The 26,912-nt window shown below is 41.4% G+C and overlaps 1 protein-coding gene across 3 annotated transcripts in view; it reads left to right on the top strand.

The window, feature by feature from the left end:
• sipa1l3 (signal-induced proliferation-associated 1 like 3) overlaps positions 1-26,912 on the top strand; it is an 80,100-nt gene that overhangs the window by 24,609 nt on the left and 28,579 nt on the right. For 2 of the 3 annotated variants that reach the window (XM_038694257.1, XM_038694255.1), the window contains exons 2-4: positions 12,952-13,037; positions 23,335-24,032; positions 25,250-26,237. In XM_038694257.1, coding sequence (XP_038550185.1) covers positions 23,568-24,032; positions 25,250-26,237 — 1,453 coding nt within the window. In that variant the 5' untranslated portion in view covers positions 12,952-13,037; positions 23,335-23,567. The remainder of the gene's footprint in view (positions 1-12,951; positions 13,038-23,334; positions 24,033-25,249; positions 26,238-26,912) is intronic. The other variant, XM_038694256.1, reaches the window with a different exon arrangement.

Here is a 26,912-nt window from a genome sequence, read left to right as displayed (position 1 = left end):
TACTCCAAGCACAACTAAAGAGGGTCCCGACCCCAACTTCAATCCCCTAACGCCCACCCCCTTACATATGTACGCCAATCAGACACAAGTGCCCCTAATCCGTGTGTTAGACAATTTTAGATCCCTTGGTACATTGGAGACAAATTTAAGTGCAACACACGGCAAAAACCATCGCTGTTTAGGTACCGTCAAATAGCTATTATATGGCAATATTGTACCGAATAGTTTACCTGCCAATGTAGCGGGTAGCCTTCCAACATTTGGCCGCCAAACGCAAAGTCTATCTGCATTTGGCGCTTGGCGGGTGTTAATTTCCACCCCTGGCTACTTGAGATAACCAAATGCCGATCTGATCGCCAGGGGGCGGTGTTACGTTGCAGCATGTCAGTGAGATGCCAGAATGGAAGAAACAGACTAATTAGCTTTAAGAGAAACCACCAGAAACTGTAAATGCACAGTACAATGTTTCCCACAGATTTACAGTAACTGTGGCGTCATGTGGAGGAGGGAGGGGGCTGCATGTACAGCGTGTTAACTTTGACAACCCAGCTGTATTCTAATGTTAACATATCCTTATTAGCTAGGCTCCTTACACATGCTTGCTTATAATTTATTTGAAGGTGGGACAAAATAGGTGTAGTGTGGTGCAGATTCTAGATACTTTTTGTCATCTTAGTTCTTATAGTGAGTTAAAATCCCCTTAATATCGCCACATGAAAAACCAATCGCTGATTCATTCGTCAATAAGCGATCCAATTGCCAATCGGAACAAGCCTACTGTGTACGTTTACATCCAAACTTCCCACATCTTCTTTGGTTGAGACTGAAAATAAGTCATGCATGTGAAAGGGTATCCCTCTAATTTACTGGGAACTATGTGTGAAAAAGTCTGTATTTCCTGACACATCGCTGCAAACTACTAGAGTCTAAACCCTTTATGTCAGCTGTTCTTTATCATTTTAATGCTTTCTGGTAGTTCTGCTTTTTACCAGTTTGTATTCTCTTTGGCTGAAAGTTTGCATTATTTCACAGAAAGAGGACAGATGATTTTGACCCTCAATTTTTACAGTATAATGGTCGATAATAGATAGACAATAGATGTTTGTTGAACATTTGGCCCCTAAAAATCCCTGTAATTACTCTCCACATGTTGTTAAGCCCTCCAGTTAAAGAAACAATAATCTAACTTTTCTCTTTCAAACATTTATACATGAATTACTCAATCCTGCAGAAAGTCAAAAATGCATGTATTCAGCATTAATGGTGACAAGTGATTAAAGCCACAACCCAGCACTCTTTTGTTCACTACATCAGATCTGGGTTTATGTCAAGATTTTCTCTCGGGGATTTTTGGCAATCCAGCATCATCTCATAGATCAGAGGACAAAATATAGAGAAGTATGTTTGGGCTCCTGCGGCAAAGTGGAGAGGCAATAGGGTACATCTATTTTCAGGCTGGTTTTCTGCTTTTGCTGGTTTGCTGCTCTTGATCTGTCCTGTGAGAAACATATGATTGTGAAAGTGCTGCCTGCATATCCTTTCGCATCTGCCTATGGCATTGCCGTAACTGAGGTGAACTTGGGCTGAGGGCACCTTGCAGCTGCACTTTGAACCAGAGAGTGCGTGACATGAATTTAAAGCCTTTAAATGCATCACCAAGGGCTGTATATTAGACTTGCTTTATTTAGAAAGCTCAAGCATCTGCGTCACCTTTTGCTAATAAGAGGCAACTTAAAAGTGAGCCTGTAAAACTTGATTCCTCACTTACTGTCCCTCATTTTATGGAGGAGAAATTGCACTGAATAATCTCCAAATTTGCCAGCGGTTAAACCCTTTTACTTGTTCTGAGATTAATTTGACTTTACAGAATTAAACCCACAATATGCCAAGCCTTTCCCACACTTTGTCTTGGCCTTCCCACTGACTGTGATATGAATCCAGTTAGAAAACCCCAAAGGAGTCCCATAATTTCACAGGCATCAGAGGAACCGACGGGCACCATTATCTCTATCTCTGACCGCTATCTCTCAGTCCTGCCACGCTCTCTGTCCACCAGCTAAGCTTATCTAGGCCATACAGCTACACACATGCCAACCGGAGGCAGCTGCAGTCGTAGTTCTCCACAATCCGGCAAAGGGAATCTAAGACTTCATCTTGAATCAAGTTATTACTATCTTGATTTTCAAGTGCACTGACATTTTTAGCCAAAGTACAAACTCTGACCCCGTGTCTGTGTGAGTCATTCGTTCTGGAGAGATGGTGACTGAGGGAAAACACAACAGTCAAGTTTGTCTCTGAGAGCTAATTCATTCCTTTGGAAGCTCACAAAGCCGTCATACAATAAGGTACTAACTGCCTCTTCTTTCAATGGCACCATTCAGGAAGAAAAATCAAACAGTGACTGACTGAGAAGCCTAGTGAAAAAAGGGAGGGAGGGTGAGAGAGAGACTGGCTGGATTTGTGTCAGAGGCCCTCTTTGTTTGACTACACTGTAACCCCACCCCCCCCCCCCCCTTGACCCTGCGCTCTCTTACTATTGTCGATGCATCATGCAGAGCAGTTTGCAGAAAAGGGGACAACAGTGTCACTTCTCCTTTATCAGCAGTGTTAAAAATGCATCTGATGTAAATGTCACTCAATTTACTTTCATCTTTTGTATGTTTATAAAAAGGTGCGTTACCCTCTATGTTACTAGTATCTAACAGTATTGTTTCATCAACTGCCACGTCAAAATTGTGTCTTGATTGACCAGGAAAAACCTTGACAGTAATATTTCAGCTTATTGGACCAGGAGGCAGTGGGAAATAACGTTTAGTTTGCAGCAGTATTTCATATTCATGTAAAGAATCTAGGTCTGTTGTCAGACTTCAAGGTACAGGCTCAAGTTTATCTATAAAATGTCAGAAAATGGGGAAAAATGTTGATAAGTGTTTCCTAAAGCTTAAAATGATGTCCTCAAATGTCTTGTTTTGTCCACAACCCAAAGATATTCAGTTTACTGTCAGAGATGAATAAAGACACTAGAAATTTCATAATAAGGAAAATATTATATTAATTTTATATATTAAGGAAATGAGAGGATTTTTTTTTCTTAAAAAATTACTTAGACAAATTAATTGATTAACAAAATAGTATATAATAGCAATTCATTTTATACTTGACAACTAATTGATTAATTGTTGCAGCTCTAGCTTTCATTGTCGTTTAATCTGCGGATTATATTTTAAATGATTCATTTTGTCTGTAAATTGTGAGAGAGTAACGAAAAATGGCCACCAGAGTTTATAAGAGCCCAAAGTAACGTGTTCATATGGTTTGTATTCTCCAACCATAACCCAAACATATTCAGTTTACAATGATGTAAAGAAGAGAAAAGCAGCAAATCTGCACTTTTGAGAAGCTGGAACCACAGAATTTTTGACTTTTAGCTTAAAAAAGGATAAATTGATAATTGAAATTTTTGGATTTTCGTTTACTTTTTTTGTTTTTTTATGGGCATTTTTATGTTCTTATTAGTGAGTTGACAGGAAATGAAGGGAGAGACATGGGGAATAAAATGCAACAATAAACCCTGGCTGGACTTGAACCAGGGACGTTGAGGTTCATGGCTGGTGCCTTAACCATCAGGCCACCAGAGCAACTGTAGTTAATATCAATATCAATCGATAATGTTCATTGCTGAAGTGTTACTGAGCAAGGCACTGTACCGGACACTGGGCTGTGATATTTGTGGAAGGGAGAAAAAACGTCAGAGATCAATACAGCATGATCAGTTATCACTGTTTTTGACTGCACTGGTTTGTCTTTTCTTTTTTCTACAGGACGTCTTGAATGTTGCCAGATCCCGTTCTTAGCCTTAAATACCCTTTTTGGCTCATTTCTGTGCCTGCACTGATTAAATAATCTGTTTTTAGTGAGGTGCATGAAGGAATGCGCTTTAGGAATTTTTTGATTGAGGCTTACCCCGTGCCTGACCCTCACTGATCCGGTCACTGGAAGTAGTGAGATGGACTCTTTAAGTCTGTTACTTGGCTGGGAGTCTGATCAGGGTGCTGTTGAATGAGAGCCCACATCTGTAGACTGCAGCAGCACAGTATATATCTCAGAGTGGAGTTGTGAGATACAGGGGAGTGAGAAGGAGGAGTGTACTTCAAGGGGATGAGTGAACTTAAAGGACTTTAAGTCCAAGCTGTTAACCCTGACCTCTGACCTCGCATTGAGGGGAATTATTTTCTATGGATCAATAATACATCACTTGATAATCTTTACTTGACTTGTCATTTTTTATTGCACAGCTCTCACCGCGGCTCCCTGAGGATATTGTAGATGATGAGACCAGCTCTTCTCTGCCAGATATAGTGTTTCTATAAAAGTAAAGCTTCCGGAGAAAAACCCTGACTCGCCCCCAGCTGTTTGACACATCTTCTCTTCTCCCTGCTGGAGGCCTTCGCTCCCCGAAGCCTCATCATCATTTAGCCTCATTAGTCTGTCACTGCTCTGATTCGGTTACAGGAAGAACCTTGAAATAACCAGCCGTACAGGCTCACACACACTTTATGTCGACATACTGCTGCCCCTGCTTCCTCTATGCACCGCATTATTAAAAATATCTGAGAAAATATGCATACAGACACCAAAATCTATTACTGTCTTACTTGGAGATTTATAAACAGGCTTTCTTCCAAACACTTCTTTTGTATTCAACACGATAAGTTGAGCTTCTTAAATGAGTCAGTGTTGTATTTTGTCTTCAGACAATGTAGCTGTAAAAGAACTTTGCCTGTATTAAATGGGGCCTAGAATTGAAGTATAAGTCAAATAAAACTACAAATTAGACCACATATACAATGCCAGGTACCAGTGGTTAAAGGAATAGTTAAACATTTTGGGAAATAAGATTTTTCTTTCTTACTGAGTTAGATCAGACGATTAAAAGCTCATTCATATCTGCACTCTAAATTTGAAGCAGTTAGCTTACAGCCTGTTAGCTTAGCTTAGCTTAGCTTAGCGTGTCGACTGGAGACAGGAAAAACCGCTAATCTTGCTCTATCTAAAGGTCCAAAAAATCCTCCAGCATCTCTAATTTTTATTAACTAATTAACATAATATAATTAACAATTTAATTCAAAATATGCAGGGTGAAATATAAACTCACAGAAACAGAGAGAACAAAGAACAGTTGCAAACATGTCTGCCAGTCCACTGTGTCAGCTTCTTGATCTTGGCTTGAAAGGAGACTGTGATTTCTTACCTGCAGGCACTAAAATGATCCTGAGCAGAGCTTCTGCTGAGCTCATCACTCTTTTGTGTGTGTGTGTGTGTGTGTCTGTGTGTGTCTGTGTGTGTGTATTTATGAGATTTGTGTGAGATTATGGTAATAGACCGATGATTACCAACCCCTTAATCACAATCAGCTGGCAGATTCTTTCTGAAAGTATTGTAGCTGACCTCTTGAGTGCAATCAAATTACAGCGTATGGCTTTATAAATGGTCAAGATTTTTCTGGTTAATTTGAGAGTCTATCTCTGCTATCCAGTTCTCTTACTTAGTGGTGAGAGTCTTTGCAAACAGGAGCACAAATTGCTTATCTGTTGTTACTGCCACACTGCCGCTCCAGCTCTCTGCCAAGCTGCACTTGTTGAGTATGAAGGGGGAAACGCCAGCTAATCACGACTGTGCCAGACAGATTGAATATGACAGATGTATTTACTGTAGTTGAATTGCTCTCACGATCTGTCTTTAGAGCTGTCAGCTTCTTGACAGGTGAGCAAACATAAATCCAACATTATTCCCAATGATAAAAGCACGTGTCACTGATGCAGTGCACCGGCAGGCGTGCTTGCCAAGCTGTCTACGGACAAAGCACTTAGTTCTGTTTAAAATGATTAGTGCTTGCAGTGAAGTCTGTGTTTTCCAACAGCAAGGGAACATGTCCATGTATGGAGGTTAGACGTCCGACTCTCATAGAAAAAATAAATCAACTAATTCCATTATTATTGGTTTGTTTACAAATACTGTATTGAATCATTTAAGTTTCTTTGGCTCCAATTACATTCTGCTAATTCCTGATTATGTATGAAGTGCAGTGTAGGTCACATCTATCGATTGTATTGTACTTTTGTTAGTGGTTTACAGTTGCTTTCACAATATAAAAAAACATTTTGGAGAACTACTGAAGGAAAGGATAAAACACTGTAGGAACTCAAAGAGTTAACTAGTAAACCTTGCATTTCAGTACAACTGGAAACTGGATTTAAGTTTAGTAAGCGAAGTAATTAAGCCACACAAGCTTAGTGAGAAGATACAGCTAATAAATTATTTAATTAGATAATAAATGATTCAAAAATAGTAAAAACGCACTAAAGGAAACTTCAAGACTATTGTCTACTGCTATATAAGATGAGTACAACTAAATTATTTAACAAATGTTTATATATAATATCTTAAGTGCTGTAGTGAACATGTAGGCCTGCCTCTGTCTGTGTGCAAATGTGCGTGTGAGCGAGCGTTTCCTCGATGGTCCATGTGCACACCCTCGGGATAATTAGTGTGGAGCAACGGTAGCCCCCTCCCCGAGACGCCTCTGTGGGAGCTGCAACAGCTGTGACGGTGTAAGTCGCCCTGAGGAGCCGTCGTTCCACACACAGAAACACATCCTGTCTTACCGCACACACCCGAGGGGATAAAGGCCAAGGCCAAGAACAGGGCTCAGGGCTTCTAGCTTCCTTATTGTCGCTCTTCTGTATGTTTTTGTATTGTGAGCAGTCAGCCAAGTACATTTATTGAAGCCTTTATTTATATACTTTTTGTATCTGTTGGTAGGTAGATTTAAACAATGTGAAGATTCATAATATATGGTTATTTTCCTACACGTCGTCGGCTTTACAACCAGGAAACACATCTATGTCTTGTCAGGAATGTGCCCTCTGGCCTGAGTTTGGATCAAAGAATCTCTGAAGCTCATGTGGTCATTTCAAGAGAGAAGCGTGGGCTGGTTTTATGTCTAACCTGCATGTCACTGCACAGGAATGTGTCTGGCAGTTTGTTAGACAGTCAAGATAAAATGCGGGCCTGCAGCTGCAACAGGTAGCTAGCTGATTCCAGTAGTCGTACCACTCTGCTGACAGCCACCTGACGCCAGGTAATATGTCTTGGAAGAGCCAGGAGAATGGCTGTGTATTGAGAAAATGTCTGTGTGAGATAAACTCCCCCTTTCCTATATTCGATATGTACTAAACATGCAGGCCTGGACTTTCTGAGAAATCATTATTATTTACAAAGCGGTCTTAAGGTGAAGATTATATTACAGTACATATGTGTGTATTCGTGTACACATAATTTCTCACACAAACCCACTCATGAATGTATTATCAGACTAAACAGTACTGAGTTAAGCCATAAAGCCAAGTCATTATTTTGGAAGGGCAAAAGGAGTTTTGTGCTTGTTTAACCCTTAAACAGCAAAGTATCTCCTCTGCTAATCCTCCTTACGTTGTCACCAAGTTCAATCTTTGCAGATGTAATTGAAAAGCCTCTCCATACAGCGGGCTCTGGAGCTTTGCATATGGCTGGTTAATTCACTATAGATGCCGTCTGAGACGACCATCTGTAGAAAACGCAAGGACTTTGCTCGACTGGATTATGCTATGGAAACAAAAACAAGTAACAAATGCTGAAAGTCTGCTGATGAGTACACTTTTTTCATGTGTTTGAAGCATTTAGAGCTTTGATACTTGCATGGCACGTGGTTGCAAGGGTCCTGCTGAGAGAGCATGCGAAGGGACATGGACAGACTGATTAAACCACAGAGGGAGAAGGAACAAGTTTGAGGATAAAGATCCACTGCAGCACCTCGAATGACCAATGTTCAGAGTTGCTGATTTATTCCAGTATGGGGTGGGCGGGTGGGTGTGTGTGTGTGTGAGCTCTGCTGCTGTGACAGCACACATCAGACTTCAAGGGGACCAACTGATGACCGTGTTATGTGTATTATTATTGTTGTGCATCTCCTTATTTACCGCTCCACTCTCAGGTTGTGTGTCCAGATTGCCATCAGCCCGACGCCTACATCATATGTCTTTTTATTTTTATTTTTTTTTATTTTTGCTGGTGCACCTTCCCGTTCCTATGACAACCAGCATGGCGATCAAACAGCTACAGCAGCATTTCCAAGTGGTTTTGTTGAAAGGAGCTCTGTGTATTGCATATGACTTCATCACTGTATTTTTTTCCTCTTGTGTTGCCCAGAGTTAAATCACACAGCCAGTGGATGATTTGGTCCTTTCTAAAAAAATGGAGAAATGTCAGATTTTTGAATGTCTGTTTTTTTTGTGGCAAGGAAGCTCAATTGGAATATTATTAGCATCTGTTTCTTAGCAAGTGATAATTATAAATATGAGTCTTTATAAATAATCATTGGAACAAACACCTACTCACTTACAGCAAGTTCCAAAAGATGCTTTCTGGGTTTTTAATAACAGCCTGAAAGTTGATAGATAGCAGTAAACAGTGTTTGTTGACTTGTTACAAGAGTTTAAAAATTACTACTTGATATCAGATAGTACGAACTGCTTAATTTGCAAATTTCTACTGGACCATTATGATGATCAGTGATAATCAATCTTATATTTAGAATATATCATCACTCATAATGATCGGTGGTCGATCAGAGCATCTCTCAGCTTGATTATAGTGTACACTGATATTTTCCAGTGGTTTTCCCCACTTGCACATTCTCACTCCATCCTAATGAAGATCTTCACAGCGGGAAAGAGCCACATGTCATTCACTGAGTCAAGTGAATGCACAAGTCTTTTTTTCCCCCTAACATCCACGTTGCTCTATTTAAATTCGAATAAGAGGAGGTGTCGAGAATCACAGGGAAAGACAGAGGGGCGTGCTGAGGCAGGGAGATGTGAAAGGGATAAAAGTGTAGCAGTCTCCACCTCCCCTATGTTGGTGTGAATGGGGCTGCCCACCCCTCTCTGCAGGGCTCCTGCTGCATGTGTACTTGTTACACACTCCAGACTACTGCATAATATATAAAGGATATGCAAACATAGACACAGTATTCAGAGAACAATGAAGTGGACTGCTGTGTGCACTTCTGGTGAGATTTTCAGTTCAAAGACGAAAGAGAAAGTTACAGGAAAAAACTTTAAAGTTAATATTTTCCATTTTTTTGTATATAGTGACGATAGGCTGCATATTTGTTCTTCCAACTCTACAAGCTTAAACAGGTTAATATTCTAAGATCAAATGATAGTTTGCAATTGGCGGGTGTGATAGCAAAAAATAGGGATGCAACTCACCATTATTTTCATTATATATTAATTAAGATTTCCCTTCAGTCATTCAGTGGTTTGTTTTAGCTCACCAACTGATCAAAACCAAAGATATTAAGTTTGCAAGAATAATGAACAGGCAATTAACAAATCTTCACTTTTAGATCCATCAGATGTTTGCCATGTTGCTTGAAAAATGACTTCAACCATCAAAATAGTCAATTTATCAACTAACTAACTAACTATTATCTAGAAACGTGCCCTCTAGCAGTACTAATTGTCGTGGAAATTGTATATTGCTGGTGAGGGATTAAGCAAATAATTGTGTAACAGCCAACCGTAATCTTTGAAGAATATATAAATAAAAAGAGAATGTCAGAGAAGTACTACAGCGTTAATCAGCTGGGCCAGAGGTTCTGTCTCCTAGGACAGTCACTAACGTCTTTCCCCGAGCAAAGGGATGCATAATCATTTACACAGTCTAAGTTTCTCTGTTTTGGGGAACAGAGATTCCTTCCCGGCCTTGAATGCACATTCAAGCAGAGGAGAGGAACAGCAACAAAAGAAAAGACCAAAACAATCTCACAACTCTGACCTATACCCTAGTAAATGTGGACAGACATTAGTAGTATAGAAAAAGGAAAGGTTAAGGATAAAAAAACACAATACATATATATTCTAACACATAACAAAAATAGTTATAATAATAATAGTAGTGAAAGAACATGCATAAAAACCTTAATGTAAGCGGAAAGCACTTTTCAGCAGTAAAAATCTGCTAACTTTGGCAAATTTGCAAACAGTTTTTAATTCACTATGCGATATCATAATATGCTTTAATCTGATGCCCGAAGCCGAAGACATTAAATGAACTGTGATGAATCAACCAACACTTATCATGTGACGGCCGTTCAGCGTTCTTGAGAAGGGCCTGCCCTTTTTCAACACACAGTAAAAGTAAAAACTTGTGTGGGCTAAACTGTGGAGGAGCTCTGACACAGCACATGCTCTGAAATATGCATGCATCTGAGGTGTGACAGTAATCCCATCTTAATCACAATATAATGCAGAGGATGGTGACGGCACAGACACGCCTGCAGACACATATACTGCCTCTCTAGTGATTGCCTGTCTTTGATTTGCATGTCTTCTCTGAAACCTAGCAGATGAATTTATTTATTTATAGAATAATTTATGCTGAACTTAGTCCTACTGTTCTGCGAACATATGCACTTTAATTGTATGAACACACACACAAGGAGTAAGCCAATTGTGTTCTGGCTGTGTGACAGTTATTCTGTTTGGCAACATTCAGAGCCACAGAGAGTGACTTCACGACTAAATATACAGCAGACTCTTTATGTGACTTTCCACCTATGCTTTTGTCCAGGCACGTGTAGATGTCTGTTCTGAATTCAGCTCTGCTCTTGCTGCACTCCACTGCTTCATGTAAAGGTCCAGGGATGTTTGGATTTGCTGTGAATGGAGGTCATTTGTCTTCATCTTGGTGTGCATGAATACTCTGTCGAACTTGTTCTGCGGTGTGTCTTGACCTTTACTGTAATATCGGGCAATCATTACACCCAGTGGACCTTACAAGCTGTTACAGATCCACCACCTTCCACATATGTTTACTGACTAAAGGAAGTGATTTGAAACCATAGATTTTGTTCTCTGATACAGGTACTTCAGGAAGAACAGCAAAGCCGCAGATGCCAGCTTTGTCATCCTCACTCCAAACATTTAAAGCTGAGCTTATTGCACAGAGGTGATGATTCAACCCTGTGGTACTCTGTGAGGTTTTGGCTCTGTGGTGTGTGTGTGTGTGTGTGTGTGTGTGTGTGTGTGTGTGTGGTTTACCAGCTCTACGTGTCAGCTGTGAGTCCCCCCACTCCTGTTGTTGAGCTTCTGACCACTTTGCCAATATTGTTTGTGGCTGTGCCTCATGAGTCAGGCGTCCGCTCCCCTCTGAGGGTACCCGTTAATGCCAAAATACGCATCAAAACATGTCTGTTGTTTTTTTTATGAAACCCCCACACTGGTTGCATCTTGACTCCCCAGAAGTTTTCTCACATTTTCTTCTCTGTTCCCCGTTGCTGCTGCTGTCTGAATGATGTGTCCAGAATGTGCCCTGGGCATCTGTTGACATGATGTGACGTAATGTTGAAAGTGTAGCCAGGGTGTATTCCGCTTTAGTTTTTCACGTTTATTTAAATAGATTTTTTGGCAAAAGACAAGTACAGTAAAATAGAAATCGAAACAGGAATGACAAGAATGCAGAGTAGATGTCAAAAAGCTGGACAACATCATATTTATAGCTTCAGGGGTAACCGGACGTATTAAATCTTCTGTAACTACAGTAAGTGGAGGTGTGCTCTGTAAAGGTAGTTGATTCTGTTTTCATGAGCTGTTTTTAGTTTGGTCCAAATGTATTTTTATCGGGTGGGTGTGGGTGTGTGTGTGTGTGTGTGTGTGTGTGTGTGTGTGTGTATGTATATATGTATATATATATATATATATAATATTCACTAATGCGATATAGTGAGTGTGATAGCGTCCTACACAAAAGCTGTAGCATAATCACTTTGAGGCTGAGGATGGGGTCTTAGGTGCAAAGTCTGCCATGGTTCGGAAGTTTTCACTTAGAGTTTAATTTCATTTTTGGGGCAGTGGAGTGAAGCCTGAGACCTGAGATTTAAATGCATGCTGACGCTGCTGATTTTGTTAAAGACTGACACTTTGACCCCTGCTCTCCCCTGCTGCTAAAGACAGCATTATTATGCTTGCCGTGGCAGGGTAAGTGGACCTTGATTCATCAGTATTGATTAGAACTGTATTTGTCAGACAGTAATGGGCCTCCCCCGCAGGACATTGTGTATGCTGATTCCCACCCGTCCCCTCCTCTGGCCCCACTTCACCACTCTCTTATGTCCCACTTGTATTTGATGAGCCCCCCCCACCCCCTCTGTTCTTAAGCCCCTCGACCTCTAATCAAAGTGCACAGCCTCCTTCACTTTGCCTCCACTCTTCTTTTGTATTTCCATCCATGCTCAAGAAAGAACTGGAAGGTGGAAACAGGTTTTTGCAGATGAGGTAGGAAACAACACAGACGTTAATGGAGACAAAATCAGAGGACATGTTCTCTGTACTTTTGTGTACAGAGGAAGAACTTAATCCATCAGCTGTTTTGATTTTTTATGCACTTTGTTTCTGGTTCAGTATTTGATCCTTTTTTTGCAGAGGAAAACATGCTCTGAAACTTACATGCCGTCGTGTTTTTAACTCTGTTTCTGTGCAAGCCAGTCTTGCAAACGTGTTTACAGCACAGATGCGGTACAGAGAGACCGCCTCGGGCATCTTTGTTCAGACTCCTAACAAACAATAGACGTGTCTGTGTGGGTGACCCGATGAGCGTGGAACTGATTACAGCTGCTCAGTTATTACTACCCAAAACAGATTATGTGAAATACAAAAGGTTAAAATGTGTGCAGATGAACGTACAAAAAATCACATTAATTCAATAAATTTTATTTACGTAAGACCTGTTTGTTGCATTATAAACATGAAGTCATTTTTATAACTGTACCTACTGTACCATGAAAAAGTTGAGATGATTGAAAAGAAGTCAACTGCAGTTTAACAAGATTTTCCCCCACTTTTCCTGCAGAGTAAAATACTGAGCCTTCCCATTCCTGCATTGTGACATCAAACACCTGCTTCTCCTGCATACTGCACAGCTCAAGGTAAACCAAGGTAAATTAAATCATATTATCACATATTTGGTTCATTTTAATCTGAGGGTTGTTTATGTGTGCTTGGCAGACTGTAACATGTAGCTTACTTAAAACCAAACATTTTTTGGGGGGGGAAACTAGTTTCTCTTCTAATGCAAACATTTCTCTTTTAATCACTGTAATCTGCAAGATTATTATATTAGTCTGCCATTGCCAGTATTTAGGCTCTTGGTGTCTGATTCTGATTTGTATTTGTTTGTGTGTGTTGGTGGTAAATACATATGTTGTGTTCAATCAGGTATCCAATCTAGTAACCAACTAATTGCTGGTAATACGTATCAGTTGTGTCGTCTTCTTCCTGCTTCGATTTAACTTCAAACATAATTCACTTCCCCTATAGATGGTTTGGTTATAAGAAAAGTGAGACTTGATAAAAGGCTGATTGACTTGATGACCTGGATATTTTCCTACGGTGTATGGGTAGGGGTGCAGTGCAGTGTCTGCTGCGCTGTTTTATAGATAAAGCACTTCCTCATCTGCATTTTGTACTCTCAGTGAAAAGCAGGTCACCTATTGTGCTGCCACTATCACAACGCAACATCCAGCTTAATAGGGACTCCCACAATGCAATGTTCTGTGTGCAATACTGATTCTCTCTGATTCAAGAAGCAGCTCACCTGTGGTTTCTTCAGACTATTCCTGGTTTTTATCATGAACTTGTTGTTAAAGCAGCATCTGATTTACAGAACTGTTGTTTGGCTTCAGGAAGGACTTGGACCTGCCTCTGAACTGTCTGTCTGCGCTAATGTTAGCTATATTTAAATGTAGTGCCAGCAAATGTGCTGGCTGCAAAAGCTGAAATAAAAATCTGTTTAATTTTATTAAAAAGGAAACAAAGAATGAAATATTAACAAGTGCCGCAGGCTCTGCAGTAAAAACAACTTTATTCATGATGGGATTTTTAATGTGACATTGGTGATGGTGGCAGATAAGCTTTATACAAGGAAAATTACAAAAAGCGTTGGGCAACATGATTACATCTTCAGTATCTCTCAAAAGTGAACACATTTTTGTAAATATTTGATTATATTTTTTCATGTGACAACACTGAAGAAAGGACACTTTGCTACAATGTAAAGTAGTGAGTGTGCAGCTTGTATAACTCAAAATACCCTCAAAATAACTAAAATAATTAATGTCTAAACCGCTGGCAACAAAAGTGAGTACACCCCTAAATGTCCAAATCCCATCACATCCTGGACTTAATAAAAGTTTGATGTGCTACAGCAAATCAGTAAATGTTGAACAATATGATTACTGACATGTTAAAGTAAGTAAAGTACTTAGCATTAACAAATTAGAGACCAATATTGAGACCAGCCTGAGACCAATAACGACTAAATAAATAAAAACAACCCACAGAAATTAAACAGCTGTAACTGGATTTAATATTCAACTAGTGGTAAAATAGTAAACTATTATATGAAATTATAATGAATATAGTCATTAATACATTATTGTTATAGGCTACTAAGTATACTTTTAACTGCACATTATACCGTTTATTTAATGTTATAATATTATACTAATACACATGTATACTAATTCCTCCTCCAGGTTGTGGATAGAGTCTCTGCATTAGACAGATGTACATTGAGCCGGTGCCAGTGTGCCAATATTTGCTGCTTCTAGCCGCCTCCTCTGTAGAGCAACATGCTACCCTTGTTCTGTTTTACATCTGTGTTACTATTTAGTGTTATAAAAATAGTTTATTTACTTTGTTCAAGTTGAGAAAAACACATTTCAAAATGTCAGTATTTTGTGCAAGTAGATTCATAGTATCATTTGTCCCATTATAATCGAATCACAATATTGTCCACAATAATCGCAATGTGACTTTTTCTCCAAATCGTGCAGCCCTAGTGGCCACCATTATTTTCCAGCACTGCCTTAACCTCTGGGTTCACCAGAGCATCACAGGTTGCCACTGGAGTCCTCTTCCACTCCTCTGTGATGACATCACAGAGCTGGTGGATGTTAGAGAGCTTGCGCTCCTCCACCTTCCGTTTGAGGATGACTGCAGATGCTCAACATGGTTTAGGTCTGGAGACATGCTTGGCCAGTCCAGCTTCTTCAGCAAAGCAGTGGTCATCTTGGAGGTGTGTTTGGGCTCGTTATCATGTTGGAATACTGCCCTGTGGCCCAGTCTCCGAAGGGAGGGGATCATGCTCTGCTTCAGAATGTCGAAGTACATGTTGGCATTCATGGTTCCCTCAATGAACTGTAGCTCCCCAGTGCCGGCAGCACTCATGCAGCACCAGACCATGACACTCCCACCACCATGCTTGACAAGACACACTTGGTTGCCGCCACACACGCTTTACACCTTGGTCTCATCAGACCACAGGACATGCTTCCAGTAAACTATGTCCTTAGTCTGCTTGTCTTCATCAAACTTTCTTGTGCATAATCTGTAGAAGAGGCTTCCTTCTGGAACGACCCCTTCAACCTCTGCAGCAATGCTGGCAGCACTGATACGTCTATTTCCCAAAGACAGCCTCTGGACACTGAGCATGTGCACTCACCTTCCTTGGTCGACCATGGTGAGGCCTGTTCTGAGTGAAACCTGTCCTGTTGAATCGCTGTATGATGTTGGCCACAGTGCTGCAGCACAGGTCCAGGGTCTTGGCAATCTTCTTACAGCCTAGGCCATCTTTATGTAGAGCTACAATTCTTTTTTTCAGATCCTCAGAGAGTTATTTGCCATGGGGCGCCACGTTGAACTTCCAGTGACCAGTATGAGGGAGTGTGAGAACAATAACACCAAATTTAACACACCTGCTCCCTATTCTCTCCTGAGACCTCGTAACACAAACGGGTCACGGGCGGGAAAATGGCTAATTGGGCCCAATTTGGACATTTTCACTTAGGGGTATACTCACTTGTTGCCAGCTGTTTTATTTTGAGGGGACAGCAAATTTAAACTGTTATACAAGCTGCACACTCACTACTTTACATTGTAGCAAAGTGTCATTTCTTCAGTGTTGTCACATGAAAAGATATAATCAAATATTTACAAAAATGTGAGGGGTGTGTTCACTTTTCTGAGATACTGTATGTATAATGTAGAACAATATAAATTTACTATACCATTTATACTGTGATAGCTATCCTATTAAAATTGCTTGGTGTATCAGTTTGCTGCAAATCATTGAGCAGGGTTGGTTTAAAGAGTTTTGATAGATAGTATCATGATTTATCAGGTATTTAATTAGCTGCATTAGCTAAAACCGCACGTGTCTGTCCTGTTATTGTATCCTTAAACAGTTTCTCGAATTATTTCCCCAGAAACCTGACTGCAGCTGGGGCTCTAGCTATCTTGATTGATGTAAAACATTAGAAAACAGTGCTCAATATCCTGTAGCCTGAGATGACTTTAATCAAATGTCCCAAACCCTACAAATATAGATTAGAAATAATGTATAAATTTTTACTGTGAAACTGCAAATAGAAACACAAACGGTAGAAAATTATGTTTTCATATAATTCAGTGCAGTTTCTTGTACTCTGAATCCTGTCCAGCTACTACCATGCTGACCTCTGACCTCTTAGTGAGGGAACAATTTCTCTGCTGGGATGAATTTGGTTATGTCGGAAAATCTTTTGGCAAACGAGAAATTAGGGAAAAAAACATCTCATACAAGCGCTGCAGTATTTGAATATTTACCTACTCATCTCGACCTCCCCTCTGTTTCTCCTCTCCACCACCATCTCTACAACTCCTCCTTGTTTTTCTCACCATTCATCTGTTCTATCGCCCGCAGCTAAACCAGCGAATGATGATGATGAACGGTGATGTGGGCTGCAATTCGTGATCTCGAACTGGATGCAAATAAGTTAGGCTTGTTATGTGGATGTCTGAATGTGTGTGAGTTTTATCCTGCTAAATGTGTCTTGCTCTTTTCACCCCAGCCCCTGGTCTTCCTCTCCTCCTCGTTCTCCTCTTCACGAGCTGCGTCAGTGTCATCATGGGACAGCATGACAGGCAGACAGTCAGATGGAAGTGACACTAGCGACATCAGCGGGATTCAGCAAAACAGTGTAGACAGACATCAATGGAGACAATGACAGCGGGGTTGGGAGAGACTTGAGGAAAAGACTGGGGAGGAAAATTAGTAGAAAGGAAAGCAGGGCGACAGGACAAGAGCTGTAGCTCAGTAAAGCTCCAAGCCTGCGAGGGAGAGATGTCGCCTCTAGATATGCCAAACAGACTTACAGGCCCAATATAGACCAGAGTCAGAGGCTTCGACTGTGTATATCCTTCCAGCCCAGTGTTCTGATATGTCAGTGTTGTTTTCAGTGTTTCCTTTTAGGGTTTTGTTGTTGATGGAGGGGTTCAGGGTGGTTTTGTATCTGAGGTTCATGTTTCAGATTTCTATGATCACGTGTAGTTTGTGTTGCACATAAAACATTATGATATTTATCATGGTGCATAACCAGGGATGGGAACTGAGAACTGGTTCCACGTTTACCGAGCTATTGGAATCATGTGCCTCTGAGCTTATCAATTCCTTATGTCAATGCCAGCATGTAGGCTTTTTTCACATCCCTATGCATGATCATTGTGCTACTAATGTTATAATTTTAGGTCAGAGCACTCTTAATAATTTGCATTTTTCGATATATGGAGGTAATTTTCCTGAAAGAAAACACTGTCCTCTTATAGCTGGGTTTGAGTGAGATGTCCAGCCCTGTCTTGTAGCTCCATTAGGCTCATATGCCACCAAGATAAATCATCAAATTTGTTTATCAAATCTGTTATTGTAAAAGGGAAAGCAGGTTGCTTCTACGATCACATCGGGAAAACCCAGACGGACACCGGCAGGCATCCTGTAACTTGTCATCATAAGCCTTTCCAACTCCACTCCACAGCATAATGAAACATCCGGGCTGCTTCACTCATGGTCCCAGGCACCTCATGTCTACTGCTTTCCCTATCAAAGGCACTCACCTTTTCGCATAGACCTGCTACTTTTTTATGAGAGCTGTTTTTTAGGCTTTTTGGATAAAGTCCTCATCAAGTTTTTTTAAGTCTATCTTAAAACCATACTCATGAAAAAGTTATTGATCATTGCAATCCTTCCTCCTGTCCATACTGGATATGAGAATATCCCTTTGTGCCACGATCTACAAGAAAAGGGGGATGGACTTGGGAAAAAAAGACCAGTAACCTCAGGGGCTGAAAAACGAAGCCAACACGAAAGTGCCCAAAACTTGTCTGGCTCCAAAAGTGCGTCAATCCCCATAGACCCCCAAGTTAAATGCCTTTTAACTTTCCAACAGAAATAAACATGTTTACAGTCTGGTACAAAAAACGGTTTTGGCATCTATAGCTAATTTCCCCTGACAGCTGTACAGGGGTTAATATTTATATAACTCACCCGTTTAAATTATGTTATGGCGTGAAGTTAAAATTAAAAGGGCATGAAGCTTTGAGTGACACGTGGATGCCGTCACAGGTGGCTAGTCACTAGGTGGTTTCAGCAACTTCAGCAATTTCATTCAGCCCGCCTCAGCGCCACTTGCCCATTTTTGTTCATGCTGGACTCGAGGACCGCCAAGATCATGGTGTGTGGCCCGGCAAGGTCTGTCTGAATCTGTCTGATTTCATTTGAATTGTTTTGGGGTTTTATCAAGTCAAAGCTGAGGACTTTTTTTTCTCCAAGTCTTTAGTCAAATATTTAAGTATGACTCGAGTCCAAATCTCTGCAGCTTTGCTTTTTATTTTCTTTGGCGGATTAAACGGAAACAAGCTTCTGTGTTGCCAGTAATACACACCTTTCAACATGGCCTGAGGTTATTTTTGTGTTTACTCGCGTCTTCAGTAAAATACCCCCCCTAGGTTTTTTTGTTTCTTGTAAATTCATTACTTCAGCTGGGCTCGAATTTCAATAACGTTTTTCCTCTAAATGAGCTGATCTCTTGAGATTAGTTTCAGTGCAGACCTGATAGCACCTCCTGGTCTCTCCACTCCTTCAGAAACCATGGTGGCATGCATGCTGTCCCTGCCAACACTGTATTGTGTTGTATTACAGTGTCGTGCTCTGCTCTGCTCCTGTCTGCCATCTGCCAGTCATATGTACCACCATCTGTTCTTCAAACCAGCCCATAATGTAGCTCGCACTCTGGCATTGTTGGCTTAATTTAAACAGTTATAGTAAAGGCTGTTGATGTTTTATGTCCTGGGAATTTGTTTTGTTTCTTGAAGGACCTTTTATTGTAGATTTGCACAAACATCTCTAATTTGACTTTTTCTGCCTCACATCTCACATATAATTAGACTGTTTTCTGTTTTGGCAGCAACAGAGACCGAAACATATGGCAAGTTTATCTCTCCTCATCGCTGATGCTTTTTGCATTTGTGAAATGCTCTCCATTGTATTCCAGGCTGATCTCATGTCTGCGCGTCCTGGTATGACATACCAGCAAGCAGCAGCATCAGCGGGCGCCTCCTCCTCTATGGAGAGTACATTCATTCCTCTGTAAGCTGTACTCCTCTGCTAACTCTGTCATTACTACCATCTAACCAGTGTAATTACCAACCTGTGTGTGTGTGTGTGTGTGGTGCATGGGCCAAGCCTGCATCATGCAGAGTGAGTCGGAGTGGGTATGAAGGGAGAGAGGGAAGGAGCATGAATGGAAGAGTCATAACAGGGAAGGTACAACCCACAGCTAACTAATTACTATATGTGAGTAATTAAAGTGCAGACATTTAATGCCTTTCATCTTCTGAAGTCTGGGCCAAGGCTGCATGTGTCTGCTTAATTCTTGCTGCATTTGATGGAGATTTTTTTTTTCTCGTGGATTTTTTTTTACCTTTGTAGTTGATAATTATGTTTTGTAGTGCTGTTGATTAATACACCTCCATCTCACCAATGGAGCAAACTTTTCACAGTTAACACCTGAATATATGGTTTGCAGGTATACAGTAAATTGGCATTTTCTGTGCTGTGGAAGTATAGCTGTGGCCCTATACTTTCTGAAAGACAGATTGTTCAAATTTTATTATTCTGATAATTTGGCTCAGGATGAATTACCTGCAAAACGAATGACCATGATTAATTCCCATCAAATTCCGCTGCACTTTTTTTTTGTTGTTGTTGTTCAGGGCTGATTAGCAAATGTTGGCATGCAAAACACAAAACTAAGATGGTGAACATGTTTAAACATCATACATGCGAAAACTAGGCATGTTAGTAGTCATTGTGAGCATATTAGCATGTTGACATACCATTTAGCTCAGGGCATCTCTGTGCCAAAGTACTGTGGACCTTTTAGCCTTGTTTTATTGATGTTGCTACCTGAGAGATGCCCCACAGGTTCACCTTTTCACAGGGACCAGTGTGTATTTCTCCCTTTGGGTCTATTAAATTTAGTCAGATATGTTTTTTGCTCATAGGTTGAGGGGTTGCAGACTCTCTCTGACAGAGGTCACTGATAAAGATCAAACCACACACTCTCCATTGCCTCTCTCATCAGGCACCTCAGACACATAATGAAGCCATTCTGCAGCTCCTGCAGCTGGGGCCGGATAATCTGGGATTGGACCTGATAGGGGATCACAGGACAGCCCTCCGGATGAGGAGAGACTCTGTTAGAAAGCACAATCAGAGCGGGAGCCTTTGGCCCGGAAGTGCCCGTGGTTCTCCAAAAACAAAAGCATGACACATTTGCGTGACTGTATGACTATAGGGGAATTTTGTTTGCTGTGAATGACTTCTGTTGATTGTGCCCGTCTGCGTGTATGAGAGAATGAGTAATGCAGTCTTGCGGCCAAAAATGAATTCAGCGAGGACTCATAAAAGGCGTTGTGTATCATAAAACACACACAAACCACACTGAGCTACCCTGACACAATGAAAGCTCGACTTTATGCAAATTGGACGTCATAACAAGATAGTCACCCTAGGAGTTGACATTTGTGTAATACAAAAAAACTGAGGCAGCTGCCAAGGAGACAAGCACAGATTTGTTCATCCAACAAATTGTTCCTAATGTACAATTTCTGCAGGCTAATAAACTTACTAGAAGTGTTTAGCAAATGTTTGGCTCCTCCCTTCAGACAAGTATAGCCCCTGCTTTTTAGACCCCAGTGGTTCCATGTGTAACAGCAGTATCAGTGAAATTGATTAAAATTGTATGTACTTAGATGCGAGTACAAATGATATTACAAGTGTGTGTGTGTGTGTTTCATTGCTTTTAGTTGAATCATGATTTAATTCCTTAAAGCTTTTGTCTGAAGAGTAAAAATTGTACCTCTCCTTTTATTAGCTGTGGGAAAACATTTTTACACGTGTGGAAATTGAAAGGTCAGTCTGAATGAAATGTAGGGTTGAATCACATATTGTGAATGCAGACATCAGGAGCTACATGCAAGTTAAATACAGACGATGGACTAGCATGATGCAGGAATATGGAGAGGAAAAAAGACCTAGTAAGAGGACATTTTAAAAGGTAGACATACAGATGATGTGCATTTGCCCTCTGAGCAAATTTAGTGAAGATATTTGAATGACTATGGGGGTTTGAGGAGAGACTTGCATAGATAAAGGAGCTTTAATGCAGGAACGGAGACCTAAATAGAGAATGAGATTAGACAGAAACTCGAGAATGGAAATGGAAGGAGTAAGGAAGAGTAGCACTAGATACATTAGCGGTTTGACTACAGCAGAGACGGATGAATTAAGCACATTTAGCTCAAAATATTTTAAACCCTCCTGTAATTGACTTGTTTACCATGTTGTGGAGTGTAATCACTATCTGCAGGTCATAAATGCTCCAGGCCGCATTCGTTTAATCAATTATATCATTAGAAATTGTTATATTCTGCTTGCAAGTACTAAAAAAAGTTATATAATAATAAAATAATTCTAGATCGTATTGTCCCTACTGGTTTTCCACTTTGGCCAGTATGATTGTGAAACAGATATTAAATTGCATTCTGTGTGGTATTAAAAAGGTTAACTTGGTAAACCCTGGTAATAGGAACCAAACACATACAGTACACTTCACAGTTGTGCAGTGCTGCCCATATCCCACCGCAGCTCTCTCGTCATTGTTTGCTGTGTTCATCGTAATATTCTTGAATATGAATTCTCAGCCAGTTACTCTGAGTAACCACAACATTCCCAGCCCAAAAACATATAACCATGGCTTGGGAGTTTTGTCTAGATGATTCAGTCAGCTGGTAACAAGTGCAGCACTGGTAAAGATTTAGCTTTTTGGATCACCAAACCTTAGACATTAATATAGTGTATGTATTCCTGCAATGATGTGTGAAGACATATGCAACCCACCCTAAAATCATTACATTAAACCTCAGGAGAGACATAAGATGCTTCTGACTAAAAAAGAGTCTTTACAAGGATGGTGGATTTTTTTTGTTCTTTAAGACTTGATGCAATGTGACGGTCACATTAAAACACTCCACTGTGGTTCACTGAGCAATGTACCGCTCTCCTCCTTGCTCTTTTTTGACTCTGTCCAATCACTCTATTTCTGGATTCACCCCACCTCATCCTTCCAGCTGTTGGGTCACTCTGTGCCCTCACCCTTTTCTGTCTCTCCCGAAGTCCCTATTCATCTCCTCGTCTCAAAGTTGTAGTAGGTTGTTGTTTGGCTTCACTTCACTAGAATAGAGTAGCTTCTGTGTCGGGCATTCAGCCATGTGGAGATCAGTTCCAGTGTGATGACAATGAGACTCTAACACACATACAAGCTATATCATCACTGTGGGTAGTGAGCACCGGATGTGCTACAGTGCTGAAGTGTTTCAATTGTGTGTCTTCGCCCTGTATGGATCTGTAGTACTTTATAGTCGGATGATATTAGCTGAAGTGTTTTCAGTGGTTTTAATCTGCAGTAGAGCGGCCGCAGCCTCCTTGTCCTCCGGGTATATGAGTGTTTGCGTGTGCATGCACATGCACTTGAGTGCACAGTGTGTGATAATAATATCCCTTGTCAGCCTCCTGAAGATTAGCCGCAACGGGAGAAATCCTCTGTCATATCCCCTCACCTTATTTTCTGTCTCTCTCTCTCTCTCCGTCTTATCGGTTTTACATTATTTTACAGTTGAGTGGCTTGCTTTCTGAATCCAGTGCTCAGTTTTTCTTTACATCTGTGGAAAAAATGTGGGTCACACAAAAGGGAGCTTGTGTATTTCAGTTTTAATTGGTTTTAATTTTAGATTTTGTGCTCATTGTCTGAAGCTGATTTGTTGGAATGATTGATTTTCCTTTGTTTTTGTCTTTTCTCAGATCTGCATTCGATTGAAAACAGACCCAGAGGAAGAGGAGGACAAACTGGTCATCAATGGACCAGTGAAGGCTTTCCCACCCTGCCAAGTTAAAAGCGATGTTTTTGAGAGCTGGAGGCCGTAGCACCGTCAGCAGAGTGTGTGTGGGGCCCCTCCTCTCCCTCTTTCCCAGCACCCCTCCTGACATGGGATGCCAGGCCCCTGCCTCCCTGCCCTGAACTCTCTTGGGGTGCCATGAGCAGCTATAGAGACAGAGGGGTCACTTGCACCTCCTCAGACCTCCTGGATGACGGAGGAGGAGTACTGACCCAGCACATTACCTTTCATCACACCTCCAATGGACACCCGCCTCCTGGCCCCAAAACACGCATGCCCATAATGGGTGTCCGGGCGCAGATTGCAAAATGGCCCCCACGCCGTGCCCAGTCCAGGGAGTCGCTGCTTGAAAATGGGCAAATTTGCAACAACCGCCACGGAGATGACTTCTCCACTTCAGTTTCCTCGTCGGTCTTGTCATCGGACGTCGGGTTGGTGCGGGGAGGAGTTGCCAGGTTGCCACGAAGACGGTCCAAGGATGTAGAGTTCAGAGGAGGAGGTTTTGTCGGCGAAAGAAGTTCCCCTTTTAGCCTGAGAGTGTTCCCTCCACTGAGACAGCGCTCGAACAGTGAGGTGACGCTGAGCGAACAGGACGAAAATGAGGTGAGTCTACAGTCGCTCTCACACCTGTAGTCTGGTTCATGGAAGAAATTATGTTGCCTTTTTAGTTCTGTAGCGTTTTGCGTTTACACTGTTATATTGACTCATAGGTAGCTCTGTCATTGGACGGTTTTGTGATGTCATCCTGCTTCCTCAGTGCTACTTTGACCCATGTGGCACTTTTGTGGAGCCAATGTGTTGATGTATCATTTCTGGTGTCACAAAGAGCTCACAAGATTATGAGCTGCCACTCAGCCTCATGTTAAGTATAATGATAAATAGGACTTGTTGTCATTGCCAATTAATCTGTTGATTGTTTTCCCTACTCAATGATTATTTGTTTGGTCTATAAAATTCCAGAAAATGGGGGAAAAATCTCAATCAGTGTTTCCCAAAGCTCAAACTGACGTACTCAAATGTCTTTTTTGTCCACAACCCAAAGATATTCAGTTTACTGTCATAGAGGAATAAAAACTATTCACATTTAAGAAGCTGGCAAAAAAAGAGGCATCTTGTACTTTAATATTGGGTGGGAATGATACAATTGGTTCACGAGTCGAGAAGGTACATGATATTGGGTTCACAGAAATGAGACAGTACTTTAACACTACTTTATAAAATGATCTTCAACAATGAACTAGAAAAAATTGTCTTTTATTCAGGTGAGTCACAAAGTCACAAAATGCATTACAGTGCAGGTTCATCTTGAAATGTTGCTTACATATTGTTCATGGCTTGTCTGTCACTCCGCCGCCGTTTATTGTTTACCATCCAAAATGCTGTCACGAATGATTTAAAAGTGGTGGGGGCATCATGCTGATATCGTGAGACAGCTTTTTACCTCGACAAGAAATATCATCATATTGAAAATATCGTGAGATCTCGTGCTGTGAGATCTCGTCACACCCTAGTAGTTAACATGTGGTCGCTATATTTCACAACTCTACTCTGTTTTAATTTATTTTCACTTTCTGATATATCAAGGAAAATCTCTACACTGACGTGGTCATGCAAAATACAGTATCATTGTTACCAAATGATCTTAACGAATAGTTCATGGCACAGTTAACAGTAGTTTAGCTTTTGAATTCATGCACAATTCACACTGTCATAAAATCCTGTGGTTGGTCTGCTTTGCTTTTACACCTCAAGCAAACCGATTTGTTTTGTATCCACTGATGGTTCACAAACTGATAAATCTCTCCTCTTTCTGCTCCAAGGTGGAGGTTCGCGGAGGTGGTGGGATGGGGAACATGTTCAGAGAGTATGGCAGCACCTCCTCCATCGACGTCCAGGGCATTCCTGAGCAGAGCTTTTTCGACATGCTCAGCCAGTTCCACCAAGAGAGGCCTGACCAGCGCAGCGCAGCACCTGTACGCCTCGGGGAGCTGCTGAGCACTCCAGACTCACCACCAAGCGCACCTCTCCCCTCCGCTCCCTCACCTGGTCCCACAGGTGGGGACGACAGAGGGACAGGAAGGAAGGAGGGAGCTGAGAGAGTGAGGAAGAAAAGTGGAGGAACGGAGTCGTCACTGGGCACCTCCTCTTTATTCAGGAAACTTAGAAGCTCTAGTCGCGGTGAGCTGGACGGAGGTAAAGGGGAGAATAGCGAGGACGGGGTAGGCCGGGGTTCAGGAGACGCCTCCTACAAATCGTGGGTGTGCCCCAAGAGCTTTGTCCATTTTGATGCTCAGAGCATCCTGTTTGACCTCCACGAGGCTGCGGCTCAGCGGGGCTACGCCGCCCTGAGGAGGAACACAGCCACTGGGGCATCAGCTGCTTCAGTGTCCCTGTCTGTCTCCAGATCCTCAGCTCCCAATGTGAACGACCCAGTTTACTCCAGCATAGAGGACCTGACCCTGAGCCATGACCCCGGCTCCATGACACCCTCCCTGAGCATGGACCCCTTGGACGGGCCTCCTGGAGCCCACAACTCGAGCCAACTGCTCCTCTGCTGCCCCCACTTCCTCAATGAGACTGGGGGCCACGGAGAGCGCAACATTAGTTTCCTCAGCTCGTCAGCAGAGCGAGGAGGAGACGGAGGAGGAGACAGCGCGAAGGGTTGGCTGAGGAGGAGCAACGCCAGTGTTTCAGTGCTGGAGGTGCCTATTGAACAACAAGTTACAAGACTGGACAGACTGAAACTGTACAGCATAGAGCACGTCGACCTGGGGGCCAGGTACTTCAGAGACTACTTCCATGGGAAAGGTAACACTGAGACACATACATTTTGTTTTAACTGTTTAATGATGCTTAAATAGTTTTTATTCCAGTTATGAAAATGGGTAAAAGCAGCATTAATTCTCATGCACACAATGAGACCATACTTCATTTAGCCAAGGCAGGTTTATTTCCACAGCACCAAAACAAGGCATTTCAAATTTCTTTACATAAGACATAAAAGTGCATTGTGACAACATGTAAGTAGAATAAAGCTAACAAGTGATGAATGAGCCATCTGGACGTTAAAGATTCACTTTTTACTTTAATATAGCACATTAGTGCTGAAATATTTGGTTGAATAATTTGTAAATTAGGTAGTGAGTGAAACTCATAGAATGGAATCAGTCGAAGGCTACAACTAATGATTACATTCATTATTGATTACTGTGATTTATTTAATCAGTCAGTTAAATGTGTAATTTATAAAATGTCACAAGATTACGAAAAATGTCTAACAACAATTTTCTGTAATCCAAGGTGACATCTCTATTTGTTGGTCCAACCAACAGTCCAAAATCTCCCAAAATTTCAGTGTTTTCCGTCCATGCATTTAAGCGATTAATCGATTATCTAAGTCAGTGGTTCTCAAACGTTTTCACATTAAGGACCCCATTTGATAAGATTTTGTTCCAGGGTCCCCCATGTGAAAGGAGTTTTGCT

This window comes from Micropterus salmoides, unplaced genomic scaffold, assembly GCF_014851395.1.
Source record: "Micropterus salmoides isolate LMB-PRFRI ecotype aquatic unplaced genomic scaffold, ASM1485139v1 Ms_hic_scaffold_3, whole genome shotgun sequence".
NCBI classification, from domain to species: domain Eukaryota; kingdom Metazoa; phylum Chordata; class Actinopteri; order Centrarchiformes; family Centrarchidae; genus Micropterus; species Micropterus salmoides.
The sequence above is the reverse complement of the archived record's forward strand: the minus strand, read 5'-3'. Positions and strand labels throughout refer to the sequence as shown.